Source organism: Apium graveolens, unplaced genomic scaffold (genome assembly GCF_009905375.1).
Source record: "Apium graveolens cultivar Ventura unplaced genomic scaffold, ASM990537v1 ctg45, whole genome shotgun sequence".
In the NCBI taxonomy this organism is placed as follows: Eukaryota; Viridiplantae; Streptophyta; class Magnoliopsida; order Apiales; family Apiaceae; genus Apium; species Apium graveolens.
Genome location: NW_027418568.1, coordinates 33,398 through 58,801, shown reverse-complemented (window position 1 = coordinate 58,801; position 25,404 = coordinate 33,398). Strand labels below are relative to the sequence as shown.

Below are 25,404 nucleotides of genomic sequence, written 5' to 3'. Positions count from 1 at the left end.
TAATTTCATTGTTTAATTACGGGTTATGTTGATCATAGTCGAGGGCTATATCATGATTTTTATTTGATTTTTGTTGTCATTTTTTATAGTACGTTCATGTTGATTGCTATGTAGGATTGAGTAATTTATAAGCTTAGATTGAGCTATCGATTCGTCACGGTGGTTGTTGGTGTTTGTTCAGTTTTTTCGTCGCGTTGAGTTTAGCCGAAAATCAAACGTGATGTTCGAATTTTTGATCGGAAATTACGACGGTTGATTGTTAGTGATGTTATAAATTAATATTAGTTGTTTTAATTTTGAACGAAACCCAACTGAAAAATCATTCAAAACAGAGTTATTTTCATCACAATGGGAGCCTCGCCAAAATCTGTAGTTTTACCAGAGTGTCTTATGTTCTTCGTGACCCAGAGTTGGTCCGATTTTCTAACCTAGAGTCGACCTCGTTTTGATCCACAAGAACCAAAGACTTTTTCATAAAAATTGTTTTTGATTTCTGATTTATTAAAATTCAGAAATTTATTTTTAAACTAATATTTTATTTAATAGTTTAATTTTTTAATAATTAACTGAATTGTTTTTAAATTCTAGAAATTGTTTGCTTTATTAATTTTCAAATATCTAATTTGATTAAATTATTTATAATTCATTTTAATTATATATTTATTAATCTAAATGCTTTGATAAATCTTTAATTAATGAATTTATTAAAAAGTAGTTATACAAAATATATTTATTTTCTCTTCATAAGTTGTATAACATTTAAACTTCTACCACTTTCTTTACGTGAACAAGTGCCCTTATTTAAAAGGATTGTTAAATCACTTCTAATAGAATCGTACAAATGTAAAACTAGCATAAATGATATTGAGCAATTTTTAATACTGTACTGGAAAGCACCGGGTGAGATTACAATAATGTGAGCTCAACCAGAAATTCACCGGAGAAACAGGGATAAACCATTACTGATGAAAATGATTTCCAAGTTTCAACAGGACACTCCTAATAGAAGTTCATCACAGAAACAATAATGTGTTTCTCCAAAAGTTTCAACTTTTAGAGCAATCATCTAATAGTAGAAGAAATTAATACCCCAAAATCCATTTAATCTATGCGATCACTATAATTAGCGTGGTGATTGAATAATACATCAAAAAGATTGAAGAAAATAATTATCAAAATAGTGGAACAAGTAATAGTAAGGCACTAGGATAAGGTAAACTATAATTTAGAAAAAATAGGAAGAAGATGTAGTTTAACAGTATAAACACACACACTATGCACACACTATTCCCAGATATCTGAACAATACACATGAGTATTTGCATAGATAAACTTGTTGTTGAACTTTGATAATAATAAAAGTTAAGTTATTACTACAGACTCGATGCATACATATAATGAAAAAAGAACTACTACTTCTATAAAACAGGAACAACTCCTATCAGTATTCCACCACCTACACTTACTCAACTGCTCCTACAAAATAGCTAAATAAACTAAGACTTATTCAAAACACAGAAAAATACGTTTTCCAGACACCAATGCAAATAAATAAATAAACCATATAGAGTTTAGATTATTTCCAACAAATCTCCCCGTAATCTAAACTCCTTTCTACAAGTTTCTGATTCCAAGTAATTCAAGAATCCTTTTGAACTTAATCGTTGTCATAGGCTTAGTTAGCACATCTGCTCATTGCTCCTCACTTCGAATATGCTTCACAATAATTTCACCACGCTCTACGCATTCCCGAATAAAATGATATTGTATATCAATGTGTTTACTACATCCGTGAAACACAGGATTTTTAGCTAGTTCTATTGCTAATCGGTTGTCAATGTAGATCACCACGGCTCCAGGCTTCATGTCAGTTATTTGTGTTAATAGATTTCGTAACCACACTCCTTGGCATGCTGCTGGCAGTAGCAGCCATGAATTCGGCTTCACAGGAGGACAAAGCAACACATCTTTGCTTCTGGGATACCCATATAATCAGACTTTCATTTAAATAGAAAGACATCCCACCTGTACTCCTTCGATCCACCACATTGTTACCCATGTCACTGTCTAAGTATCCATAAAATAAGTAGTTACCTGTCCCCTTTGCATAAATCAGACCATACTCCAGTGTACCTGTGATATATCTTAGGATGCGTTTAGCTGCATTGAGATAAAGAATAGTCGGCCTCTCCATAAAGCAACTTACAACACCTACTGAAAAAGCTATATCGGGGCGAGTATGAACCAGATACCTTAAGCCTCCTACCCTGATTTTGAATTCAGTAGAATTAATTGGCTTTCCCTTCTCATCTTTATCAATCTGCACCTTTGGTTCCATGGGAAATTTAGCAGAATTGCAGTCCTTCAGTCCAATTTCTCGAGCAATATCTGAGCATATGATGTTTGCTTTAGCTTCATGAATCCCTCATCTTGAATTACTTCGATGCCCAAGTAATGAGACAGCCTTCCAAGATCACTCATATCAAATATCCCACCCATCTGATGTTTAAACTTGTTTACATTTTCGATGCTAGTTCCCGTGACCATGATATCATCTACATATACACCAATAAGTAGCACCTCCGATCCTTCATGTTTTGTATAAACAGCGTGCTCATATGGCATTTAAAAAAACCCATTCTCTCGAGAACCTTGCTGAGTTTTGAGTACCATGCTCTCGGTGCTTGTCTTAAGCGGTACAGAGCTTTCACCAGTCTATACACCATCTGCTATTTTCCTTCTTTAATGAACCCTTCTGCTTGTGTCACATACACCGTCTCCTCCAATTCGCCATTGAGGAAAGCAGACTTGACATCTAAATGATCTACTACCCAACCATTCTTTGATGCTAAAGCCAGTAGAAGCCTTACTGTTTCCAGCCTAGTTAATGGTGCGAAAACATCGTCAAAATCTACTCCCTGCCGATAAGCATAACCCTTTTGCGACCACCCTCGCTTTGTACTTCACGATTTCACCCTTTGTGTTCCGCTTAATTTTATACACCCACTTCAAACCAATTGGCTTTTGTCCTGGTGGAAATTCCACTAGCTCCCATGTCTTATTTTTTCAATAGCATAAATCTTGTACTTCATTTCCAACTCCCATTCTTTATCTTTCGCTGCTTGTTTGTAATCTGTAGGTTCTTCAATTCCCAGCAACAATAGATCATCTTCGAGTTCAATTTCCTGTGTTTCATTATAAATCTCATCAAGTAAATGAAATTTATTGGGTTGATTACTGTCACCTGATGATGTACTGATTTCATCAGTATTTGAGCTTAATAGACTGATACTTGATGGACTGTTACTCATTGTTGCACCACTTTCACCGTTCCCCTCCGTTTCATTACTAGAGATGCTGGCACCATTCCCTACTCTTCCATTACCAGAGAAGTTTGAGCCTTCATCTATTCTTCGGTAACCCCTGTTACATTTTCAACAGCCACCGAAAAGGTTCCACCCAGTTGTTCACCTTCTTTTCCTTTATTTTCCTACTGCCAAACTCTATTTTCTTCGAACACAACATCACGACTCACTAGTATTTTTCCACTAATTGGATCATACAACCGTGAAGCCTTAGTACCGGGTTCTCTACCAAGGTAAATAACCATTTTACTTCGGTCCTCTAATTTCGTTGTATGCCCACTTTGTACTTTCATATGAGCGACACTCCCAAAAACTCGAATGTATGACACATCAGGCTTCGCTCCTGTCCATGCTTCGCGAGGAGTTTTCCCTGTCAGAGCTCTTGTAGGTAATCTGTGCAGCACATATATCGTGTGCGTTACAGCTTCCCCCCACAACGTTAAAGGCAGTCTCATCTCCTTCAAAAAACTGCGTGCCATAGCTACAACGGTACAATTTCTGCGCTCTACAACCCCATTTTGTTGGGGTGTGTAGGGTGCATTAAAATATTATATAATGCCCATGTCCTCACAAAATTATTTGAATTGGTTAGAGCAAAACTCCCCTCCTCTATCGGTTCTTAGCACCTTGATCTTGTTTTCCTTTTCTTTCTCAATCATCACTCTAAATTTTTTGAATGCTTTTAAGACTTTGTCTTTGCTTCTTAGCATATAGGTCTACATCATTCTACTAAAATCATCAACAAGAAGTAGAAAATATTTGTTACCCTCCCAAAGTGGCTGGAGTAATTGGTCTACAAAGATCTCCATCGATCAATTCCAATGGTTTCTTTTCATGAAAAGTTTTCCTTGCTCAGAAACAGTCCCCTTGCCTGCTTCGACATCAAACAGCCCGTACACATCTCCTTTGGATTCAACAATTTATGTATCCCATATGCCATGTTATTTTTAGACATTAGTTTGATTGCCTGAAAATTCACATGGCCAAGACGTAAGTGCCATAACCACTCTGGATCTTTCAATTTTGACAGCATGCAACTACCTTTGCTTGATTCCATTATGATCTTGTAAAGCCGATTTGCAGATCTTATAACCTTCATGAGCAGCCTTTCCTTTTCATATGAACCAACGAACCATCCCCAAATTTCACTTGACCTGTGATACTTTCATCCAACTCCTTGAATTTCGATCGTAACCCCGTCATATGGTTACTAGCTCCGTTATCCAAATATAACAAGTTGGATTCAGTTTGCATCTCAGAATCTTTGCTTAACTTTGGTCGAACATCTTTCTCATTCAACAAGAGTGTTCGTTCTTCCACTTTTTCTTGTTTTACCATAAGCAAAGCAGGTTCATTATCATGGATTTATGATAAGTTCACCTCTTGATTTGTCTCCCTACCTCGTCGTGGTTTACGACAAGTTGCAGCAAAATGTCCATAGTTGTGACAATTAAAACATTTTACCTTACTTGTTTCTCTCACACCATGAAATCCCTGAGACCCTCCTCGAAATTTCTGGTTTTGTGAACTGTCAGTTCCTCATGTACTTGTTCTCTTTAACCATTCCTCCTTGGTTAACAATAGTTGCCCTCCATTTGTTTTTCGCTTTTCCCACTCATCCTCAGTCAAGAGTAATTGATTTCCAAGCTTCTCTATTTGGCCATGAGTTTTTTCCTCATGGCCTTTAATGATCCCACGGCCTCTTCTATTGACATCTCATTCAACTTTCCAAATTGCTCCATTACAGAGCTTATTTGCAGAAACCTAGAAGGTACAGCCCTCAACAGCTTCTTCACCACATAACATTTTTCAACAATTTCACCCAACGCTCGTATGTTGGTTACTAGGTCGTTTACCATCATACAGAACTCACCGATAGTTTATGTCTCCTTCATGCTAAGCACCTCAAACTCTGACTTTAAGGTCTGCATCTTGGCCTGTCTTACGCGATCGGAACCTAGGCACATCATTTTGATGGCATCCCATGTTTCTTTTGTCGTATTCTTAACAGCCACTGACAATAAGATGTCCTCCAGAATGGATTGATAGATGGCTGCCAAAGCTAACCTATCTTTCTTTTCCTCAGCTGCAACCTTTGGATCTGCAAGCTCCACTGCCTTCCAGATGTCGTGTGCTTGCATATTCACCTTCATTTTAAGAGACCACGTTGTGTAGTTACTCTTGCTCAACATTGGATAGCTCAACGCCACCATCCCATCTTTTGTTTTATCTCCCTCCGTCATAACTGGTCTTGGCATACACTTTGGCATACAACGCTCGAGAGCTCTGATAGCAAATGAAGTTTAACAGTATGAACACATACATTATGCACACACTATTACGAGAAATCTGAACAATACACACGAGTATTTGCTGAGATAAACTTGCTGCTGAACTTTGATAATAATAAAGGTTAAGTTATTACTACAGACTCGATGCATACATATAATGAAAAAAGAACTACTACTCCTATAAAACAGGAACAACTCCTATCAGTACTCCACCATCTACACTTACTCAACTGCTCCTACAAAATAGCTAAACAAACTGGGACTTATTCAAAACACAGACAAATACGTTTTCCAGACACCAATGCAAAATAAACAAATAAACCATATAGAGTTTAGATTATTTCCAACAGAAGAAAGCAAGCAAGCCAGATACAAAATTACATTCACACAATAAACCCAATCGAACAAATACAAAAAAAACAAAAATTAACACATAAACATATAAACATATAAAAGCATAAACCTAGTGAAATATGTTTACCTTAATGAAAGCTTTAAACCCCTGAAACACTTCAATCCGCTGAAACACTTTAATCCCCTCAAAAACTCCAGTCCGGTGAAATAGAAGATATAAACTATTACTAAAACAGTTTATACAAGATATACAACTAAATGCAAGAGTAAAAAATGAAAATGCAAGATGTATTACCACTTAATCGAAGAAGCCCCAAATCGAAGAACCCTAATAACCTGTAAGAGAAAATTGATATGTTAGTAACTGAATCCAAAGAAAGTGTGTGTGTTTGTGTATTCAAGTACCTAATCCATACTTGAATCCACGTTTGAATCGAAGAAGAGAGTGGGTCGAGAGAGAAAGAGAGATGTGCCCGTAGAGAGCGAAAGAGAGATGTGTGGGTCGAGAGAGAAAGAGAGATGTGTGGGTCGAGAGAGAAAGAGATATGTGTAGCCGTTTGTGTTTGTGTGTTTTTGACGGTCAATTTTCAATTGGGGGAAAACTACCGCCCAAACATTTTCACCTTGGGAACTATAATTTCATTTTATTTTTTATTCAAAAATTAAGTGTTTATTTATTTATATAAGCAGAAAATGTTTTTTTATTATTTATATATTTTATTATTTATTTTTTAAATTAAATATTAAAATTTTAAAAATATATATAATATTAAATATAATATTTTATAGTAATGATTGATCCAGAATAGAATTTACAATGTAAATTTATGATAATATATTTACTTTAATTTTTAAAAATTACAATAATACCTATTATAACACCACATACTATTGTTAAATGTCGTGTAACACTGTCGCATTCATGTAACACTAGGTTAATGGCTATTATAACACCAATTTCATGGTGTTACAATAGACCTCAGATTTCTGAGTTACCGCAATGAAATGTTTGTAACGCTTTTTAAAAAATATTGCAGTAGCCCACTTATGGCGTAGTAAAAGGTAAATTTTAATGTAATCAAAGTACATTAATTCTCGTATAAAAATATAACTATTTCAAGTCTAAGGACCATTACATCATTATCACAGTGATGTAAATCGGAGCCTTATTGGACTATATATAAATAAACTAATTAATATTTTAAAATTATTTCGAGCTTTTAAAATTATATAAAGATATTGGATAATAAATTAATATTATTATTAATTGATTTATTCTTATTTAATTCATAATAAATAAAACATTTGTACAAATGTTCAGATTCTAAATTATACAAATGTTCTATATTCTAAATTCAGAATAGATAAATGAATAGGGGAATAGAATTAGTAAGGGTGTCAATTATTATGGCTCCTTTCAATAAAAAGTTTTAAGATTGGATAAATGCGTAAGAGGCCGTGGCGGCGAAGCAATATGAGCTATGTATTATATTTATCATAAATTGTTGTTGCGTAGTTTATATCAAAAAGTGATATTGATATTTAATTTTTTGTTAATATCAAAAATTGGTATTAACTCAGGTTCATGGGTATTGCCAGTCCCCAACTCCAAAATTCACCATATTGACCCGGGGTTACAGAACTGGATTAATAATTTCAATTTTCCAACTTTTGATCTCAGTAAAGAGGATAAAATTCTCTGGAACAATATTGTTATTCAAAGAGTGAAATCATGGCATATTTGGGATGCAACCAGATTCAGACTTCTAGAGGTCCCTTATTGTATTTTGGTTTGGAAAAAACTCAGAATTGATAGATATGCATATCATATTTGGCTCATTTGCCCTGGTAGAATATCCACATTGCACAAATTGGACAATTTCGGAATTGATATCATACCTAGCTTGTTCACTTCAGTATGGGATGTTGTTAGTATCAAAATTTGTATTGATATCTAAGTTGACATTGACATCAAAATGAATATTAATATTATGATTGGAGTTTTGAACAAAGTTAATATAAAGTTTATAATTCACTCTGTTATCACTATTTCATATTGTTATTTACTATATTTCCGTAAACACTTTTACAAGTTCTGATCCTTGAGATTCAAATTATTGCTTAAGCATATATATATATATATATATATTTCAAAATATATTCTTGTTCGAAATTTTTGAAAACAGCTTTATAAAACTTCTAAAATTGCATAGTATTTATGGTATTAATTTTGTGATTTATGAAGCTATATTTTATTTACTAAAATTCATTATTTTTAATCATAATTTTATTAATTATTGAATTACTAGTATACCCTTGCATGCATCTAAGCTTATAAGAGAGTCCAAGGCTAGTATTTTCCATTCCAAACCCACTAACATGCAAAATTACCTCTTTAACCTTGCATGCATTTTTGTCACTATTAGTAAGAAGGACATTATTGTACATTCCTCATTCCATTACCTTTATAGTCAAATTAAAGAGATAAAAACCAAGTGAGTGCCCTTATTTTCATCAACACACCCACTCAAACACCCTCTCCTCTCCTCTCTTTACTCCCTCTTGGCCGAAGCCCATCCCCACCCTCATTCTTGCCATTTTCTTCATTTTTCTTCATCTTCTTTCACTTTTCAAGTTAGTCAAGCCAAGAACTTTATCATTTAGTGGAGTAGCATCATTTTGAGGTGAGTTTTATGTATCCATGTTGAAGAAGCCGAGGTTGAGACCTTGGTTCTTATGAACTTAAGGTTGCAACCTTGGTGGCTTATAGAATGAACAAGATATGATCTTGGGGGGATGTTACACTTCTATTTTACCAAGTTATACTCATTGTTCATAAACATTTGGCAATGATTTCTTAGGAGCCGAATGTAAAGTGTCGATTTTGGGAAGTTTTTATGAAAAATGACCATGCATATTGATTTTTAAAGTCTTACTCCTTATAAATGTTGTTTTGTTAAGATTAAACCCTTGCATGCTATTTTTTCATCAAGATACCTTAAGTTTGGTACTTGCATATTGATTTTAGCACTTGCATGTTGGATATAGTACTTGCATGTTGATTTACAAGTGATTTTCTAAGTAAAAACTATACTTGTTGATTTTATGTTTTGGTGTTTGACTTGTATGAGATGCATGTTGTGGTTTTTGGTTATGAAATGCTAGTTTAAGTTATATATAATGAAATGAGCTTAAGGTCAGTAGCTATCATGAAGTTACCATGCATGCATACTTCGAATTCTTGCTTAAAATGCTAAGTGATGGCTTGTCTTGTGATGTGTTATCTTACTTGTTTTTATAAGAGATCTTCATGCTAAATAGAATTGCAAATGAGACTTAAATGTTGTTAGTCAGTAGGTATTAGTGTATGTTAGGGCTTGCCTTGGTCTGTTGTTGATTATTATTTGGTTTTTGTGTAATGAAAGGAGTTAAGGTGGAAGGAGTCGCATTGATATTAGTTGGGAAGATTTTTGTACTACAAGTTTAGGTCATTTTAGGTGAGTTTTAGCAAGGACTTGGTAGGCCTGAGCTCAAGGGAGTTTAGACTTGGTTCATACTTGAGTCCAGTAGTTTTAGATTGCATAAAAGCTTGTATTTGGTTAGGCACACACACACAAACCTGAGAACAACTCAAAATGGGGCAGATTTGGGTAAACTTGACTTTTGGTTGATTATCAGCATGTCATAGGTTAGTCCTTCATGGGACCTTGGTCTAAATAGATGTAAGAAGTCTTAGAAAGCTTAACAAGTCATTAAAACCTATAATTGAACTAAATAGGTGAGTTTTAAGTTGGTAAAATTAGGGAAGTTTGGAAATCAGGGAAGGCAGTTTTATGTCAACTTCCACTTAAGGCCTAGGGAGGCCTGAGTAAGGCCTTTGAGTCATTCCAACTTTGAGAGTCAGTTTAGAGTCTTAATGACCTTTAAAAGTTTGTTTGGTGTGAAGACCCAAGGTGGATATACCTTATTTCCACCAAAATACCCGAGAGTCACCATTAGAGTTTCCTTTAGAAGCTTTAGAGAGGTGCGTTGCATTTGTGTGTATTTTAAGTGAGGCTTTGATGTCAAACCAACTGCTAAAGTTAGCTTAAAGTCATAAGAAGTCATAGGAGTCAAAATATAGCAAAGGCCTAAGGTAGAACTTCATATTTTTGCCAAGGTACACCATTGGTGCCAAGGTGTGCATTTGATAAGTCAAATAGTGTGTATTGCATTTGTGAGTCATTTATAGTGAGGCATAAGTGTGCCTTACTGAATTTAGGTTAAGTTAAGGTCTTGTAAGGAGGATTAGGAGTATTGGTCATGATAATTGTATGTATGAGATTAAATGCATAAGTGACTAAGGCCGTAAATAGAATCAAAATGTGTACTATTAACTAAGTAATAAATTGCCATGTCATTTCTTGCTATGTGTTATGTGATTTATATTGTTCATATATTATTTGTAATTAGTAGAATTTAAGTGTATATATATGTGTGTGTATATGTGTATATGCATATTCATAGTATACGTGAAAGGGTAGTAGCAAGAATTGTAATGAGGATACTATTTATCATAGGTTCAAGTAGAAGGCCAGGAAAGGAGCCCATAGACGATTCAATTCAAGTACTCAGTAATCATAGTCCAGGAAAGTGAACTCTCAACATACCTCTATAATTTTGTTGCTTGTGGTTAAAAACCCCGTGAATGCATGACTACGGTTTCAATAAGATTAATTAGTCCCTGACATCACCCAATGATTAAATTTTGAATCTAGTTAATCTCTTTCATACTTGAATTGATTCCTTTTCCTCACATATTACCTAATATCCATGTGAATACCCTACAATAGTTCCTTAATAAATCATGTGAATCCTAATACCCTCAAAACCTAGAATCATTTCCTTTGGAAACCCAAACACTAGTATCAGTTTCCTTCATTTGAACTTTGACAATACCAACCCTTGTTATCTTGTCCTTGATCAAGAATCCTTTTTAAATTAAAAGGAATTGGATGGTATGTTTTGATAATACTGAGGCACCAGTCACCGTTAAAACCTCAGTAGCAGGGTGCCTGATGGCTTTTATATGGCCAATGTGTGCCGAGGATCCTCAATGGTTGTGAATCACTTGTAATGTGGTTCGGAGCTTTGATGTGGGCTGATCACCCCTCATTGGTCATAGCGATGTGTGATTTCCAATTTCATTCACTCATTATAACTTGATCTTCTATTTGAGATTTCATATTGCTGATTTATCTTCTGTTATCATTTTATCACGGTTATGATGCATTGTTATATACTGTTATTCACTTGATGAGCATTTTTCTCATTGATATTGTTATTGATGTTATCCCTTCAATGAAACCCGAAGATGGTTCGTTTCAAGCAAACCGCGCGTAAGACTTCTGGGGACTCGAGGTATGCCTACCATCAGATATTGGAGCAGGTAGGGAACTAGTAGTTCCCTAAGGGTTGTAAACTTTGGGTTTAAAATTTAGTAGTAATTTGACTTAAGATATTTTTGATTTGTAATAATGAATATGTTAGATATTTTTCAAACTCATTCTTGTGTATTCGGGGATTGTGGATAAGGGTTGTAGCCTTAATATTCTATCTTTTGTAGTACTTTAATGTTTAATTATTATGCATATTTCTGCTAGTTAGTAGTGTGGGTTCGTCACAGGTTGGTATCAGAGCCACAGGTTTGAGTCACTGAACAACATGGGATAAATGAAGATAAGATAGGAATTTAGATAATCGGATGAACTTAGATCATTTGGGTTTTGGGACGTTAGAATCTATAGGTTTTCTAACCCTTTTATTTATAACCACGTATATATATATATAACTGTTTGACAGGTATCATTCTCAGTGACTCCCGGATTCCCTTCTACTATGCCATTCCCTCTTTACGCGCAGATGGTATTGATGGTTGATCGACTGGAGGGCGAGAACGTGAATCTTCGACGTAGGGTGGACCAGCTGTATTGCGAGAACTCGAACGACGAGGTCGACCGACCCCGACTGATACCTAGGCTTTAGGAGATCATCCAGATGGCTGAGGACTGATTATCATTAATGATTCCACACTGTGAGAGAGAGAGTCAGATCACTCTTACCGCCATTGCCAACGAGCTCCGCCGAGTGATTAGCCGTCTCTATGCCCCTGTTCCCCCACCATCATCCTCTTAGACTATCATATAGTCCACTTGTTTCCAGCATCGTTGTTGATTAGTACTTTCATTTCCATTTGTACCTTGTACCCGGATTGTTTCAGAAAGACTTTATTTGCACTTTATTTCCTGTTCGTACTTTATTCGCACTTTTCATTCGAACTAATGTTAAATTCGCACCTTGATTATCTCTATAATATTGTCATCTCATTACCATGCTATATACTTGCTTAAATAGAACTTGTTGTTTAAATTCTGTCGATTTTGATGAAACATTTGCTCCTGTTGCAAGACTTGAAGCCATCAGAATCTTCTTAGCCTATGCAGCCCATGCCAATTTCAAGGTCTATCAAATGGATGTCAAAAGTGTCTTTCTGAATGGAGATTTGGAGGAAGAAGTATATGTCAGTCAACCTCCTGTTTTTAAAGATCCAAATTTTCCAGAACATGTATATTATCTTTTGAAAGCACTTTATGGACTGAAGCAAGCACCTAGAGCCTGGTATGACACTTTATCAAAGTTCCTTTTGGAAAATCACTTCACAAGAGGTACTGTAGATAAAACTTTATTTTTCAAGAATGTTAATGGCTCTAGTATACTTGTTCAAATTTATGTAGATGATGTTATTTTTGGCTCTACAGATGAGAAACTTTGCAAAAAGTTTGCCAAATTGATGCAAAGTAAGTATGAAATGAGCATGATGGGATAACTAACTTACTTTCTTGGTTTACAAGTTAAGCAAGTTAGTGATGGAATATTCATTAGTCAAACTAAATATATTTTTGATCGTTTAAAGTAGTTTGATCAATGAATTGCACATCTACAAAAACTCCCATGGCCACTGCAACTAAACTTGAATTAAACACTACTGAAAAGTCTGTGGATATTTCAAGTTATAGAGGCATGGTTGGCTCACTTCTGTACTTAACAGCTAGTAGGCCAGATATAATGTTTGCTACTTCTATATGTGCTAGATTTCAGGCTGATCCTAGAGAATCTCACTTAATAGCTATTAAGAGAATTTTCATATATCTCAAGGGAACACCAAACCTTGGCATTTGGTACCCTAGAGATTCTGGTTTTGATCTAACTGGTTATTCAGATGCAGATTATGCAGGTTGTAGAATTGATAGAAAGAGTACAACAGGAACCTGTCAATTTCTAGGAAACAAGCTTGTGTCCTGGTTCAGTAAAAAGCAAAATTCAGTTTCTACTTCTACAACTGAAGCTGAATATATTGCTGTTGGAAGTTGCTGTGCACAGATTTTATGGATGAGAAATCAATTGCTGGACTATGGTTTGTAAGTTGAGAGGATTCCAATTTTCTGTGATAATACAAGTGCAATTGCCATCACTGAAAATCCAGTGCAACATTCAAGGACAAAGCACATAGATATCAAGTACCATTTCATAAGGGAACATGTAATGAATGGTACTGAGGAGCTACATTTTGTTCCAAGTGAGAAGCAACTTGCAGATATCTTTACCAAGCCACTGGATGAATCCACCTTTTTAAGGTTGGTAAGTGAGTTAGGTATGCTTAATTACTCTTAAATCTATCTGAGTTATTTTGCAAGTTGATATGCAGCCAGAAATTTAATTGATTTTTCAGTCTTGGATGAAATTTTGGCTAAGTCAAAATTTACATCTCGACGGATGACCCTTATCCATCGAGTTTGGTCATCCGTCGACATACAGTTTGCTAATAAAAATCAATTACTTTTCTAGAATATTTTATGTCTCGACGGATAACAGTTTATCCTCATCCATCGAGTTGTCTTAATCTCAGCCATTAATTCCCTGTACATTATCCATCGAGTGTACTTACAGTTTGTAAGCATTACACGACGGATAATGGGTGGAATTTTTACAGTTTATTTTAAAACGGCTATTTTAGGCCATTTTTATTGGTTAATTTATTTTACATTATTATTTTTATCAGTTATTTTTAAGATAGTATAAAAGCTTATTTCATTGCAATTGTTTTCTTTTATCATTCTCAAATTCAACTGCTCTAATTTCATTCTCTCTCAAGCACTTACTCTCCTTCTCTTCAAGCTTTTATTCTCTAAACAGTGGCACCTGTTGTAATGATTATTTCTCAAACTGGGTTCATTTATGAGAAGAACAATTTCACTGCATTAGTTAACAAGGGTATTCAGCAATCAGATGACTATCACAAGATGATGGACTTTGTGAAGAATTGCAAGCTCAATTATGCCATGCTGGAATCACCCAGAATCTTCTGTGAAGTTGTTGAAGAGATGTGGACCACTGCTACCTACAACTCTACTGAGAAGACCATCACTCTAACCATCAAAGGTAAATAATTATGTATCAATAGTGATGTGATAAAAGCATGTTTCAAAATTCCTGATAACAATGTGACTTCACCACACAATGACACTGATATTATCAATATGCTTAATTCCATGCACTATGCACTTCATACTTCTAAACTGAGTGATATTAGGAGAATGGGTCTTAGGAAGGAGTGGAGTTTCTTGTGTGATGTAGTTACAAAGATTTTCTCAGGAAAGATCAGTAATTTTGATTCAGTGAATATTTCCATGCTTAACATGCTATATATGCTAGTTACAGATAAATTTTATAATTTCAGTGACCTTGTCTTGTTTGAGTTAGGTTTTAAATTAGGTGAGTTAGCTAAAAGAGGTAAGAATGTGTATTATGCTAGATTTCTTATGTTATTGGCTAACCACCTCTGTGAAGAGATTGTGCTTGAGAACCCTAACAACAAACTGGATTGTTGGGTTCAAGAGAGAAGGCTCATTGCAGATTTGAATAGGGCTAATCATCACAAGGATGTGCCAATGTTCTAGTTTCCTGTAATGCAGGCACCTCAGGTAACTGAGGTAAGTTCATCCATCCCTACAACTATTCCAACCTCCATAATTTCTTTGAGTTCAGGAGTAGCTATGGCAACTGTGCCAATAACCAAACAGTTGCCTACCAAAGCTGCCAAACCTACTACTATTTCCAAATCGAAATCAAAGAAAACCCCCTCTGGTATCTCTCAAAAGATGCCAGTTGAAAAATCCACAAAAGCCAAGGAGGGGAGTGTGAAGGAGGGAAAGTCAGGTGAGGGAATGGGTGAACATCAAAGAAACCCCAAAAATAAGGTTGGAGAGTTGAGTGAATCCCAGCCTAGCCACACTGCAGTTTCCCAACAAACTGCAGTGCTTAAAAAGGATAAAAGCTCACTTCTAGATGCATCCTCCCAAAAGGATATAGTTATTGAACAAAACTCTCAACCAAGAGCACAGGCCAAGATGCTTAGGGACACAAGCTCACCCCAAACTTATACAAGAAAGAAGAAATCTAAAACCTCTTGGGATGCACAGGATACACACATAGTGCAAACTGGTGCTAAAAACACAGTCACTGCACCTTCTCAAGTTCAGTTTGATGTGGCTCCAATAAATATGGAGTCACATCCAAAATCTCTAGTTATAAGAGCACCTCAAACACCATACTCACCAACAAATTCTCTGGATGTGGATATGATAAACACATAAATTCCTGATTCCCCTTCTTTAACTCTGTTGGGGAAGCCAAAATCCAGTGCAAGTGAGCATCATCTTTTAGATGATTTGTTGGCTCACTTGCCAATTCTTTCAGAAACTGTTGTGTCATCTGTGCCTAAAATTTGTTCAATCAGCACAGAGTCAACAATAGTTTCTCTTCCCACCTCATTCATTTCTACTCTCTCGACGGATATTGCTCATCCATCGAGTAGTGATTGTATCCCGACGGATAAGCCTAGCAGTTATCCGTCGGACAGCAAAACCACTCACTCGATGGATATCACTCATCCGTCGAGTATCTCTGCACAACTTCAAACTTCAATTATTTCAAGTGCAGAAAATTTAGTGGTTGTACAGTCACTCTTAGGATTGAGAGAGCAGAGTGTCTTGAGTGAGAGGCTGGGTTGCTCCCAGGAAAAAGGAGAGGAAATGAGTGAAAATCTGCAATCCATTTCTTCAGGATTGGCAAAAGGGAGTGAGAGGAGTCCCACCTTAGTAGGTGATGGTGAGGGTGTGAGGGTAGGAAGCAAGGGTGAGACCCTGATGCAACAAAAGAGAGAACATGAGAGAAAAGCAGGTACAGAGGATATAAGGGTGGATCCAGCCATTGCTCATGAGTCAATGATTGTGGATGATGCAGAAAAGGAAAGACAATTTCAGCAACATTACAAAGCTGTAATTGATAACATTTCCTTGGATGCTGACACTTTTACTCATCCTGTGTCAGCCTATCAACTATTGGCTGCTCAGGGCAATGAGGAGGCAGAGAAGACTTTAAATCTAATACATACTTCAGAATCTCTACAAAGGGATAAAGCTGTTGTTAATTTAATGCCTTCTACAGCAGGTGAGCCATCTGAAGAATTTGTAGTAAATTCTAATGATGATGACTCTGTTTCATTTGATGGAAGCATGAACTTAGGGGGAGATGAAGGCCCAAGTTCTATTCCAGATCTACCTGAATGGGCATTGACAAAGGAGTCTACACCAGGACAATTCAATGTATCCTTAGTCAAACAAATCATGTCTATCCAAAAGGCCATTCAGAATACCTCAAATGCTGGTACCAAGGCTATTCTTCAAGCCCACCTAGATTCTCTACATCTCATGGAGCTACAGCAATTAAGACAGAATCTGAGTGTGGATGAACTTAAAAAGGATATAGCTGACTTGAAGACCTACAATTCTGATAAGCTGGATTTAATAATGCCCTATGGTACCATGCAGGATCTGCTCCTGAGACTGAGAAGAGAATCAGATGCTGAAAAGAAGCTGGCCAAATTGGAGGACAGAGTTCAAGTTATTGAAAACTCCGTGGTCACCATTCTTCAAAATCAACAGTCTCAGACCAGTCTTCTAATGCAACTGGCTAAAGCACAAGGCTTGACTCCTCAACTTGATGATAACAAAAAGGGGGAGAAAGGACCAAGTGAGGGGGAGAAACTTCAGATACAAATCAGTAAAGTAATTGTGCCTTCAATTACTGTCTCAAAGCCACCAGTTGTAGATGGTATAGATCTGATTCAAGCAGCAGCAGCTAACTTGAAAGTTGCTGAGAAGGAAAAGTTGAGTTTGGTCAACTGGAAGAAAATTGATAAGGAGATACAGAAAAAGTTTGAACTTGTCAAGGAGCCAGTTAATTCAGCCATCCATCACTCTCAAGTCAAGCAAATTAGTGTGCATGAGATGAGCATGAATTATCTGAAAAGAGGACAATCCTCCTGCATCAAGTCTCCAAAGGCTGAAATGATTCTTAAACCAAGGGCAAACTACTCAAAATCATCTTTGAAGAACCCCTTGGACTTTGTGTATGAGACACCCAAGCCTGATGAAAAGAAGCTTCTGTCAAGATCAATTATCTTCTATACAGATCCAGCTGATTCAATTTCTAAAAGAAGGGTTGCTAAAATTGTCAGAAATGGGAAAGAAATTTGTGTGGTGGCTGGCCACCCTCAATTTGCTCAAGCAAAGAGAGAAGAAAAATCTAGATTGAAGCAGGAAAAGAAGCAGGCTGCTCTAGATGCTAAAAAGGCTAAACAAAAGAGAGATCAGATTGCTATCTTGGCCAAGCTACATGTTGTAAACACATCACAACAAATTCTCTCTCAACCATCTGAAGCTACTGAATCAAGGAAGCAAGTTGAAGAACAAAAGAAATCTCCAAGAAAGAAAGAATTGGCTAAAAGAACTAAAAGAAAACTGGATATTGTTGACAAGGAATTGGAAGATCAATTTCCTAAGATATCCACACCAATTACAACTCAAGCAACAAAGCCTTTTGTGGTATTTGAAGACATAAAGGTGGTGGATCCCTACAGGAATATTCATGGTGAACCTATTGTGCCCAAGGATGAGCCAATAGATTGGGATAACATACCAATTCCAGACTTCAATCTACCAATCCTTAGCAAGCCAAAAAGGACAAAGTCAAGAGCAGTCAAGAAAGTGAAGTTGTCACCTCCAAATCCGAGTCTGTAGTTAAAACTCAGCCCAAAGTCAATAAGGGAGACTACATGTACTTGTGTGACATCAAAGAATTTCCTGATCTAAACCTCTATCTGGATGAACTAGATGAGGTGAGAGGAATTGATGCATTCAGAAACCTACGTGAAAGGTTAGTGTTCAAGTACAAAGGAGGAAAGGAGATTCAGTGGCCACTTCATAGGATTCTTCAAGAGAGCCAAGTTGTACTGATTAAAGTTTATTCATCTTTCAAGAAGAACTTTGGGTTTAATATCACTGCAAGAAGACTAGTATTGAAGAAGATTGAAGAACTAAGGAGTGTTAGAGCAAAAGATGCACTCCCAAAGACTCTAATTATCCTATACACTGGGAGAAGAGTGCATCTAAGGCCATACTGGCTGATGGAGTTCATAGATAACAAAGGTGTGAGAAGATTCTTCAGATTAGAAGACCAATTGAGCATCTCCAGCAATGAGACTCTCTTGGAAATGCAAGGAAAGCTAAATCTCTCAGAATCTGATGAATTGGAATTCCACAGGCAGCTCCAAAATCAGATTGATGAAAACAACAGAAAGCTTGGAAGAAGATCCAGACCTTCAAGAAACTAGAAAAATCTGCTCAGGCTAGAGGAGCATCTTGAAAATGATTGTGCGCTAAACTTTGTACATTTTGTTATTTGAAGCACTTTTCAGTATTATCTACTTTTCTTTAAAGCTGTATGTTTAGGGTGTTTTGTTATCATCAAGTATGTCTTAATTTATGGCTACAATTCCAGTAGACATAAATTGGGGGAGATTGTTGTGCATATGTTGTGTACTTGATGATTTCATGAACAAAACACATAAGTAGATTTTACTTAGTGAAATAATGTAGCACTCGACGGATAAGAATTATAGTCCCGACGGATAACTCATTATAGTCCCGACGGATGATGACTTATTATCCATCGAGTGAGTGGCTTATGTAATAATAAGTCTGTAGCTCATTTCTACATACACCTTTGTATAGATTCTGTAGTAGCATATAAGTCATGTTGACTTTAACTATATATGCAGAATAGGTTGATTAATTGTACATAGATGATGTCTTGTAATTCTGTATAAATGAATTGAAGTCAAGTGCCAAAATAGCTACCAACGGATGATTAACAAAGCCATCGACGGATGATCAAATGCCTATCAACGGATGTTTAATATAGCAGTCGACGGATGATCAATGAAGCCATCAACGAATGATCATAAAGTCGACGGATGATCATGTACTCAACGGATAAAGAATTCAAATATCAGTTGACAGTGACAACTGGTCACATGCGTCGAAGTGTATGCAAATGGAATGAGGAAGCCTATTAACTGGGTAATAGAGAACAAAGTAGCAAAGCATTAGACCCGATAGTTTTTATAATGATCCTCTCTTTTGACTTTGTAATCTTGGTAATATATAAACCAAGAAGTAGCAAATAGAAAACAAGAACTGAGATACAAAAAGTGAGAAACATTTGTAAGCAGAATTATTAGCATTTCTCTGTATTCTGAGTAGTTCATATTTGTAAGCAGTTGTAAGCATTCTTGCACACAGAGTTCTCTCGATATAATATATATCTCTAGTGGAATTGTTTAAAGCCACCAGAAAGTTTTTAAAGACTCTTGTTTTTAATTACTCGTGTTTTGGTTCACTTAAGTTTTTATTCCGCATTGTGCTAATCAATACACTTATATATATTCGAGTTTGAACATTTTTATTTTAAGAAAAAGGTTCAAGAATTCCATTTAACCCCCCTTCTGTAATTCTTGCTATATTGTTAAAGGACTAACAAATACAAAGCAAAAAACTTATAACAACCATTTCCCTGGTTGAAATTAATCTAATTCGGTTCAATAGCAAGGTAAATACTATTTGGACAGTAGTAAGTCAAATTTAAAATCCAACAGAGATATGTGAGATACGGTGGGTACAATTTTGAAAGTTTACCTTGTCATCTTCGGGTTTACCAACAATATTAAGATCCGCAGAATACATCTCAGATGAGAAGCATTGTGGGGTATCCAAATGTATAGACAAGCTTCAAAGTCGGGCATCCACAGTAAACCATGCACGAATACTAACCTAAAAGTCAACATTAACAAATTTCTTCCTTTTAAAAAAACACAACATAACAACCAGCTCTCGCGATCTCAAAAAGCTCTTCGTTTTTCTTTTCAAAAGAGACCTGAAATGGACATAATAAAAATTATATATCAGGCATCTGAAAAAGTATTGACCTTGGAAAAAAGAATATGCAATCAGAAGAATAAAGTAATATTTACAAATCACAACCACATGTAAACAGAACATATCGGACTAAAAAACATTGTTTCCATACATAAGACTATATCAAGTGAGGGCATATTAAAAACCTCTCCATAGTCTTCAATAACAACCTCCCTGGTGATTTCCCATAGCTTCATTGAACCAACAGTATCCTACAAAAAATATTTCAGACTGAAGTCGCTAAATAACATCGACAATGCAGATGTAACCCTCTGGACAGAGCCTACAATGAAGTCAAGAAATAATATACAATAATTATACAAGGTGCAAGTTAGATAGCATCTAAATAGACACTAATTCATTATACATTTAAAATTAAGCAATAACTTTAACTTAAAAGAAGTCACAAAAGACAACTAAACTTCACCCAATAAGTGTGATTGCAAGAAATTTAGTGAATATGTTAAAGTTGAAAACGGTTAAACTGATGCACGAACAATTGCTCAGAAAATAAGAAATAATTAATTTTTGGTAGCTGAGATATAGATAGAGAAAGTAAATGTCATCTAAGTATGGAGATATAAATACTTCGTGATACTGAGTATGAAGTGGAAGAGAGGAGATTCTTTTGTAGCAAAAGAAAATGTTCATCAAAGGTTAGGCCCTCAAACTTGGCTAACTTGAGTTAGGTTAACCACGAGAATTAATTTGTTCAATGTAAATACTGAATTTGGAAAAATAACTAATCTATATTTTTACAGATATATTGTACATTCACTCATCTCTCAGGATTATTTAAGCATAGTCTTTAATTGTTTATAAGACATTTTGGTACTGTAGTTCACCATCACTGGTATTGTATCTGAAAAAGTGGCCGACTCCAGTGGTTTTAACCCCCAAGAAAAGTAAAGTAAAACAAAAAGAAGAAATTGTAAAAGCAACTGAAATTGTGAATGATACATGTTCCTGGTCAGACTTGTAAGATCATCAAAATGAATCTATAAGTATGACATATTGACACCCCTCACATGGTCCAGGAAGTAAAGAAATTGATAGACAAATTTTAATGCAAAACATTCGGTGTCAAGTGTTTATAAATAGATTATATGGAAACACACACACATCCCCAAGAGTGTAATCTGAGTTTTACAGCTTTAGCTTTTTAACTCTGATTCAAGTTTTTTGGTTATTGCTGTTATTAGTGTAACATGTTTTGTTTTACTAAATAAATTGATTCTCTACTATTTTACTAAATAAATACAAATGTTAGTTCTAATTTGAGATGACCATGCTAACACTGTACTCACCAATTAATTAGATAGAAATTATACAGTGGAAAACCACCTACAACTAATCTAGCAGTGTCTTAAGTTTTGAGTTACAAGTTGAACATAAAGAGATTAATAGCCAACTTTTATCTTTGTGAAATATATGATGAAGCTGTACAATGCTTAAGTCACTTGCTTTCTCATAGGTTTCTGGACTCCTGGAATTATTTCCTTTCTGAATAATTTATTATAAAACTGTCTAAATGTAGGGGTCATGCAAAAGGAAAGGACATTTTACAATTTTTTTACTTTTTGACAATTTGTACTTATTTATATATTGTGTCTTCAAACATATTAGATTAATTTAGCCATTATCATACTGTAATTATAAAACTTAGCCATTATCATATTGTAATTATAATGCATAAACTTAGCCATTATTTCCTTTTTCTTGATCCTTGATTCAAAAAAAAACAAATAAATACCCTGTAGTAAACTATAATCCACATATACAGCTAACACATTTAATTTATAATTATTATTTTTCCATGTGTTTTTTTTAAAATAGTAGCAATTTTTAAAATTGTAATGGTCGGCTTTGCTTGTTGATATGTTGTTCTAGCTTTCTGGATTTTTTCCTTAACATTTAGTTGCAATGAAATGCTTTTATTTGGGACTGTTTTCATGCATGTGTTATATGTTTATGGTCATCAATTGCTAAATTCTCGTGCTATATAGAAAACAAGGAAGTGGTTCATCATTACAGTGTTAAGTTTCCGTGTTTCCATTGCCTGATTACTTCTTTTCTTTTTGTGTGTGTGTTAAAGGTGTATTTAATAATTTTAAGGACAGAGATAGATACTACAGACTTAAAGTTTCTAGTACATTTATAGTGCAAAGTGATTATGTTTGAACACACATTTGTCCAGGCATGAACAATGATAATAGTTTAGTAGTTTAATCACCTATAGTCATTTACCCCTGCAAAGAGAAACTTATAACTTTATGAATCATATATTATTATATTATTTAATTTTCAACTCAATATGGTTTGTAGGTATGGACAAAGCTAGTGAAACCCAAACTCAAGTTAGTGAGAGTCAAAGTCAAGGTAGCGAAACTCAAAAAAAGAAAAAAGTATTGTGGAGGTGTGAACTTATAACTAAAACATTTCTGGAAGCATGCATTGAGGAAGTTATAGCTAGTGGCAGGCTAGGTAGTAACCTTAAGCCGCATTCATGGATAAAAGCGGGAAAAATTCATAAGAAAACCCACAACTTTGAGGTTGACGCTAGACAGATGAGAAACCGATATGATTACCTAAGATCCCGATATGTTGCTTGGTGTCGACTCAAATCCAAAACTGGGAATCATTATGATCCGACAACTAATACATTCAACTTCTCAGAAGAAGAATGGGATCAACTTAAAAAGGTGACTTTTTAATTCATATTCAATCAAATTAAAAACCACATCATAAATGAAATTTACCCTATTTTGTTGTCCACAGGGAAATAAGATCGTGGACACATTAAAAACCACATATTTGAGCTATCCTGAACTTTGCACTCAACTTTATGATGGAACTGCTGCCACGGGAGTTAGTGGATGGGGGCCTAGCTCTAAGAAGAACATGACTATTGATCTAAATGATGACATAGAGATTCCAATAATCGAAGAAAGTCAGTCAAATACTCTGAATCCAATTATCCACGAAAATCTAAAGAAAAAAGCTAAAATATCACCAAAACTTGCAAAAACTACAAAGTTTGAAGATGAGATGACCAATGCACTAAAATTGATGGTTCAGACCAATAGTGGACCATCACTTAAAGAACGTAAAGAGAAATTGAATAGTCTTGGCTGGGGAGCAACAAATCCCTTGCATCGAAAGGCTCTTGGGATTTTTTGTGAGAGTGCAAAGTATAGAGAACAATGGATGCTTCTTGATGCAGAGGAGAATGAGCATTGGGTTAAAATGGTTTCAACTAAATTAGGATTTGATATTTAGTTTTTCATCTAGTTCTATTCATTTCCTACTTTTTTAAAGTTTCGTATTTGATTTGGCTTAGGACTTGATCTTTCTTCAGCTTTGTTGAACTTAGAAATTGGTTTGGTTTCAAATTTTGTACTTTTCAATTATAATGCATATTTAATGGTTTTACTAACGCTTTTTTAGTTGTTATGATTTTTTATTAGTTTATTTCTATCTGTTTATAATTTGAAAGTACTTTACAGGGTGATAATGGAAATTCAGGATCAGTTACTATGCTTGATGATTATGTATTGTTATCTAAGAAAACTTCGTCCAAAAAATATGCCAAGAATAAGAGATAATAATTCAGCATTGCCCGGATTTGCTTATACATTAGAGTTGTTGGAAGGTTCTAACACTCAATGTCAAGAAATGATGCGTCTTTCTCGTGTTGCATATATTCAACTTTATAAACACTTTAAACAACGTGGTTGGCTGGAAGATAGTCGATATTCAACAGTTGAAGAAAAAATGGCTATATTTTTACATGTTATAAGCCATAATGATCGTTTTATAAAGGTGAAACGTAGGTTTCAGCATTCTACACAAACAATATACAAATATTTTCATGAGGTCTTGGATGGGATGATAGAGTTTGCAAAAGAAATGATAGTTCCTACAACATCCATTCAAAACTCAAATATTTCAAGGAGACACAAAGAGCTGCTAAAAATATTTCCTGTAAGTAATGAAATTTTTTTGCAGTATAATTTCTTATTAATTAACATGTCGATGTAATACTAACATTCTTTAATATGTTTTCACATTTTTTATTATTGGGCTACAGGGAGCAATTGGTGCACTTGATGGTACACTTGTTCATGTTGTTATTCCAGTTGGCCAACAAGCTCGATATAGAAGACGAGGAAGAGGCGAGTGTTACCAAAATGTTTTAGGTATATGTAATTTTAAATTGATATTTACATTTGTCTGGGCTGGATGGGAGGGAGTAGCACATGATTCAAGAATATTGACAGAGGTCGCCCTCGATCCTGATTCCGGATTTCCGGTTCCTCCACCAAGTATGTATCTCTTACTATTTTTAAACGAGAATACTTTAATAGGGTAAAGTAAAGAATAATTTTTCTAATTTTGTATTGTAGATATATATTATCTTTGTGATGCAGCATATACGAACACCCGTGGTTATTTAACCCCGTACCGTAACACAAGATATTGGTTAGCAGATTTTGATCGTCACCGTGCCTTAACTAAGGAGGAAAAATTTAATCATGTCCACGCAAAATTAAGAAATGTTATCGAGCGTGCTTATGGTGTGCTAAAAGAAAGATTTCCAATCTTGAAACAGATGGCTCCTTATTCATTTTCTACGTAATGAGATATTGTGATTTCTTATATTGTTGTTCATAATTTCATAAGAAAAAAGAAATTAGCAGATGAATTGTTTGATTATTACGATCAAACCAGTGATGGAAAAAAAATGACGAAGATTTGGAGGCACCAATAAATGAAACACAATGGGAATCTCAAGCCACTCAATACATGAATGATCTTCGAGATCATATTGCTTTGAATTTGTGAAAGTATTCTTAATAATTTTATAATTCTCTATTGATTGTGTTTTGTAATAAAATTTATTAATGACATAAACATTCTCTTCTATTATTATTATCAAAAATATCTTGCTAAAATAATTGTTAAACAAAATTATACAAA

At 35.0% G+C, this 25,404-nt stretch overlaps 3 protein-coding genes across 3 annotated transcripts; 1 reads left to right on the top strand and 2 right to left on the bottom strand.

Moving 5' to 3' along the window:
* Positions 1-1,867: 1,867 nt before the first annotated feature.
* Positions 1,868-2,338, bottom strand: LOC141701991 (secreted RxLR effector protein 161-like). The gene has a single exon (XM_074505708.1). It carries the CDS (start codon positions 2,336-2,338, stop codon positions 1,868-1,870), a length of 471 nt encoding a protein of 156 aa, XP_074361809.1.
* A 391-nt stretch (positions 2,339-2,729) lies between these two features.
* Positions 2,730-3,844, bottom strand: LOC141701990 (uncharacterized). Its single transcript, XM_074505707.1, has 3 exons — positions 3,519-3,844; positions 3,088-3,423; positions 2,730-2,880 (listed from the first exon to the last, which is right to left on the bottom strand). The coding sequence occupies exons 1-3, from the start codon at positions 3,842-3,844 to the stop codon at positions 2,730-2,732; spliced, it is 813 nt and encodes a 270-aa protein (XP_074361808.1).
* An 18,907-nt stretch (positions 3,845-22,751) lies between these two features.
* On the top strand, positions 22,752-23,703 carry LOC141701989 (uncharacterized). Its single transcript, XM_074505706.1, has 2 exons — positions 22,752-23,126; positions 23,203-23,703. Exons 1-2 carry the CDS (start codon positions 22,752-22,754, stop codon positions 23,701-23,703), a joined length of 876 nt encoding a protein of 291 aa, XP_074361807.1.
* Positions 23,704-25,404: the final 1,701 nt, after the last annotated feature.

Bases quoted from the DNA above. Each gene is read 5' to 3' on its own strand.
- LOC141701991 (XM_074505708.1), bottom strand. From the start codon at position 2,338: ATGGAACCAAAGGTGCAGATTGATAAAGATGAGAAGGGAAAGCCAATT.
- LOC141701990 (XM_074505707.1), bottom strand. From the start codon at position 3,844: ATGGCACGCAGTTTTTTGAAGGAGATGAGACTGCCTTTAACGTTGTGG. The intron at 3,424-3,518 runs GTTCGAAGAAAA...AAAATGTAACAG, and splicing joins CTAGTGAGTCGTGATGTTGT to GGGTTACCGAAGAATAGATG. The intron at 2,881-3,087 runs GTACAAGATTTA...ACCATTAACTAG, and splicing joins GAATGGGAGTTGGAAATGAA to GCTGGAAACAGTAAGGCTTC.
- LOC141701989 (XM_074505706.1), top strand. From the start codon at position 22,752: ATGGACAAAGCTAGTGAAACCCAAACTCAAGTTAGTGAGAGTCAAAGT. The intron at 23,127-23,202 runs GTGACTTTTTAA...TGTTGTCCACAG, and splicing joins AATGGGATCAACTTAAAAAG to GGAAATAAGATCGTGGACAC.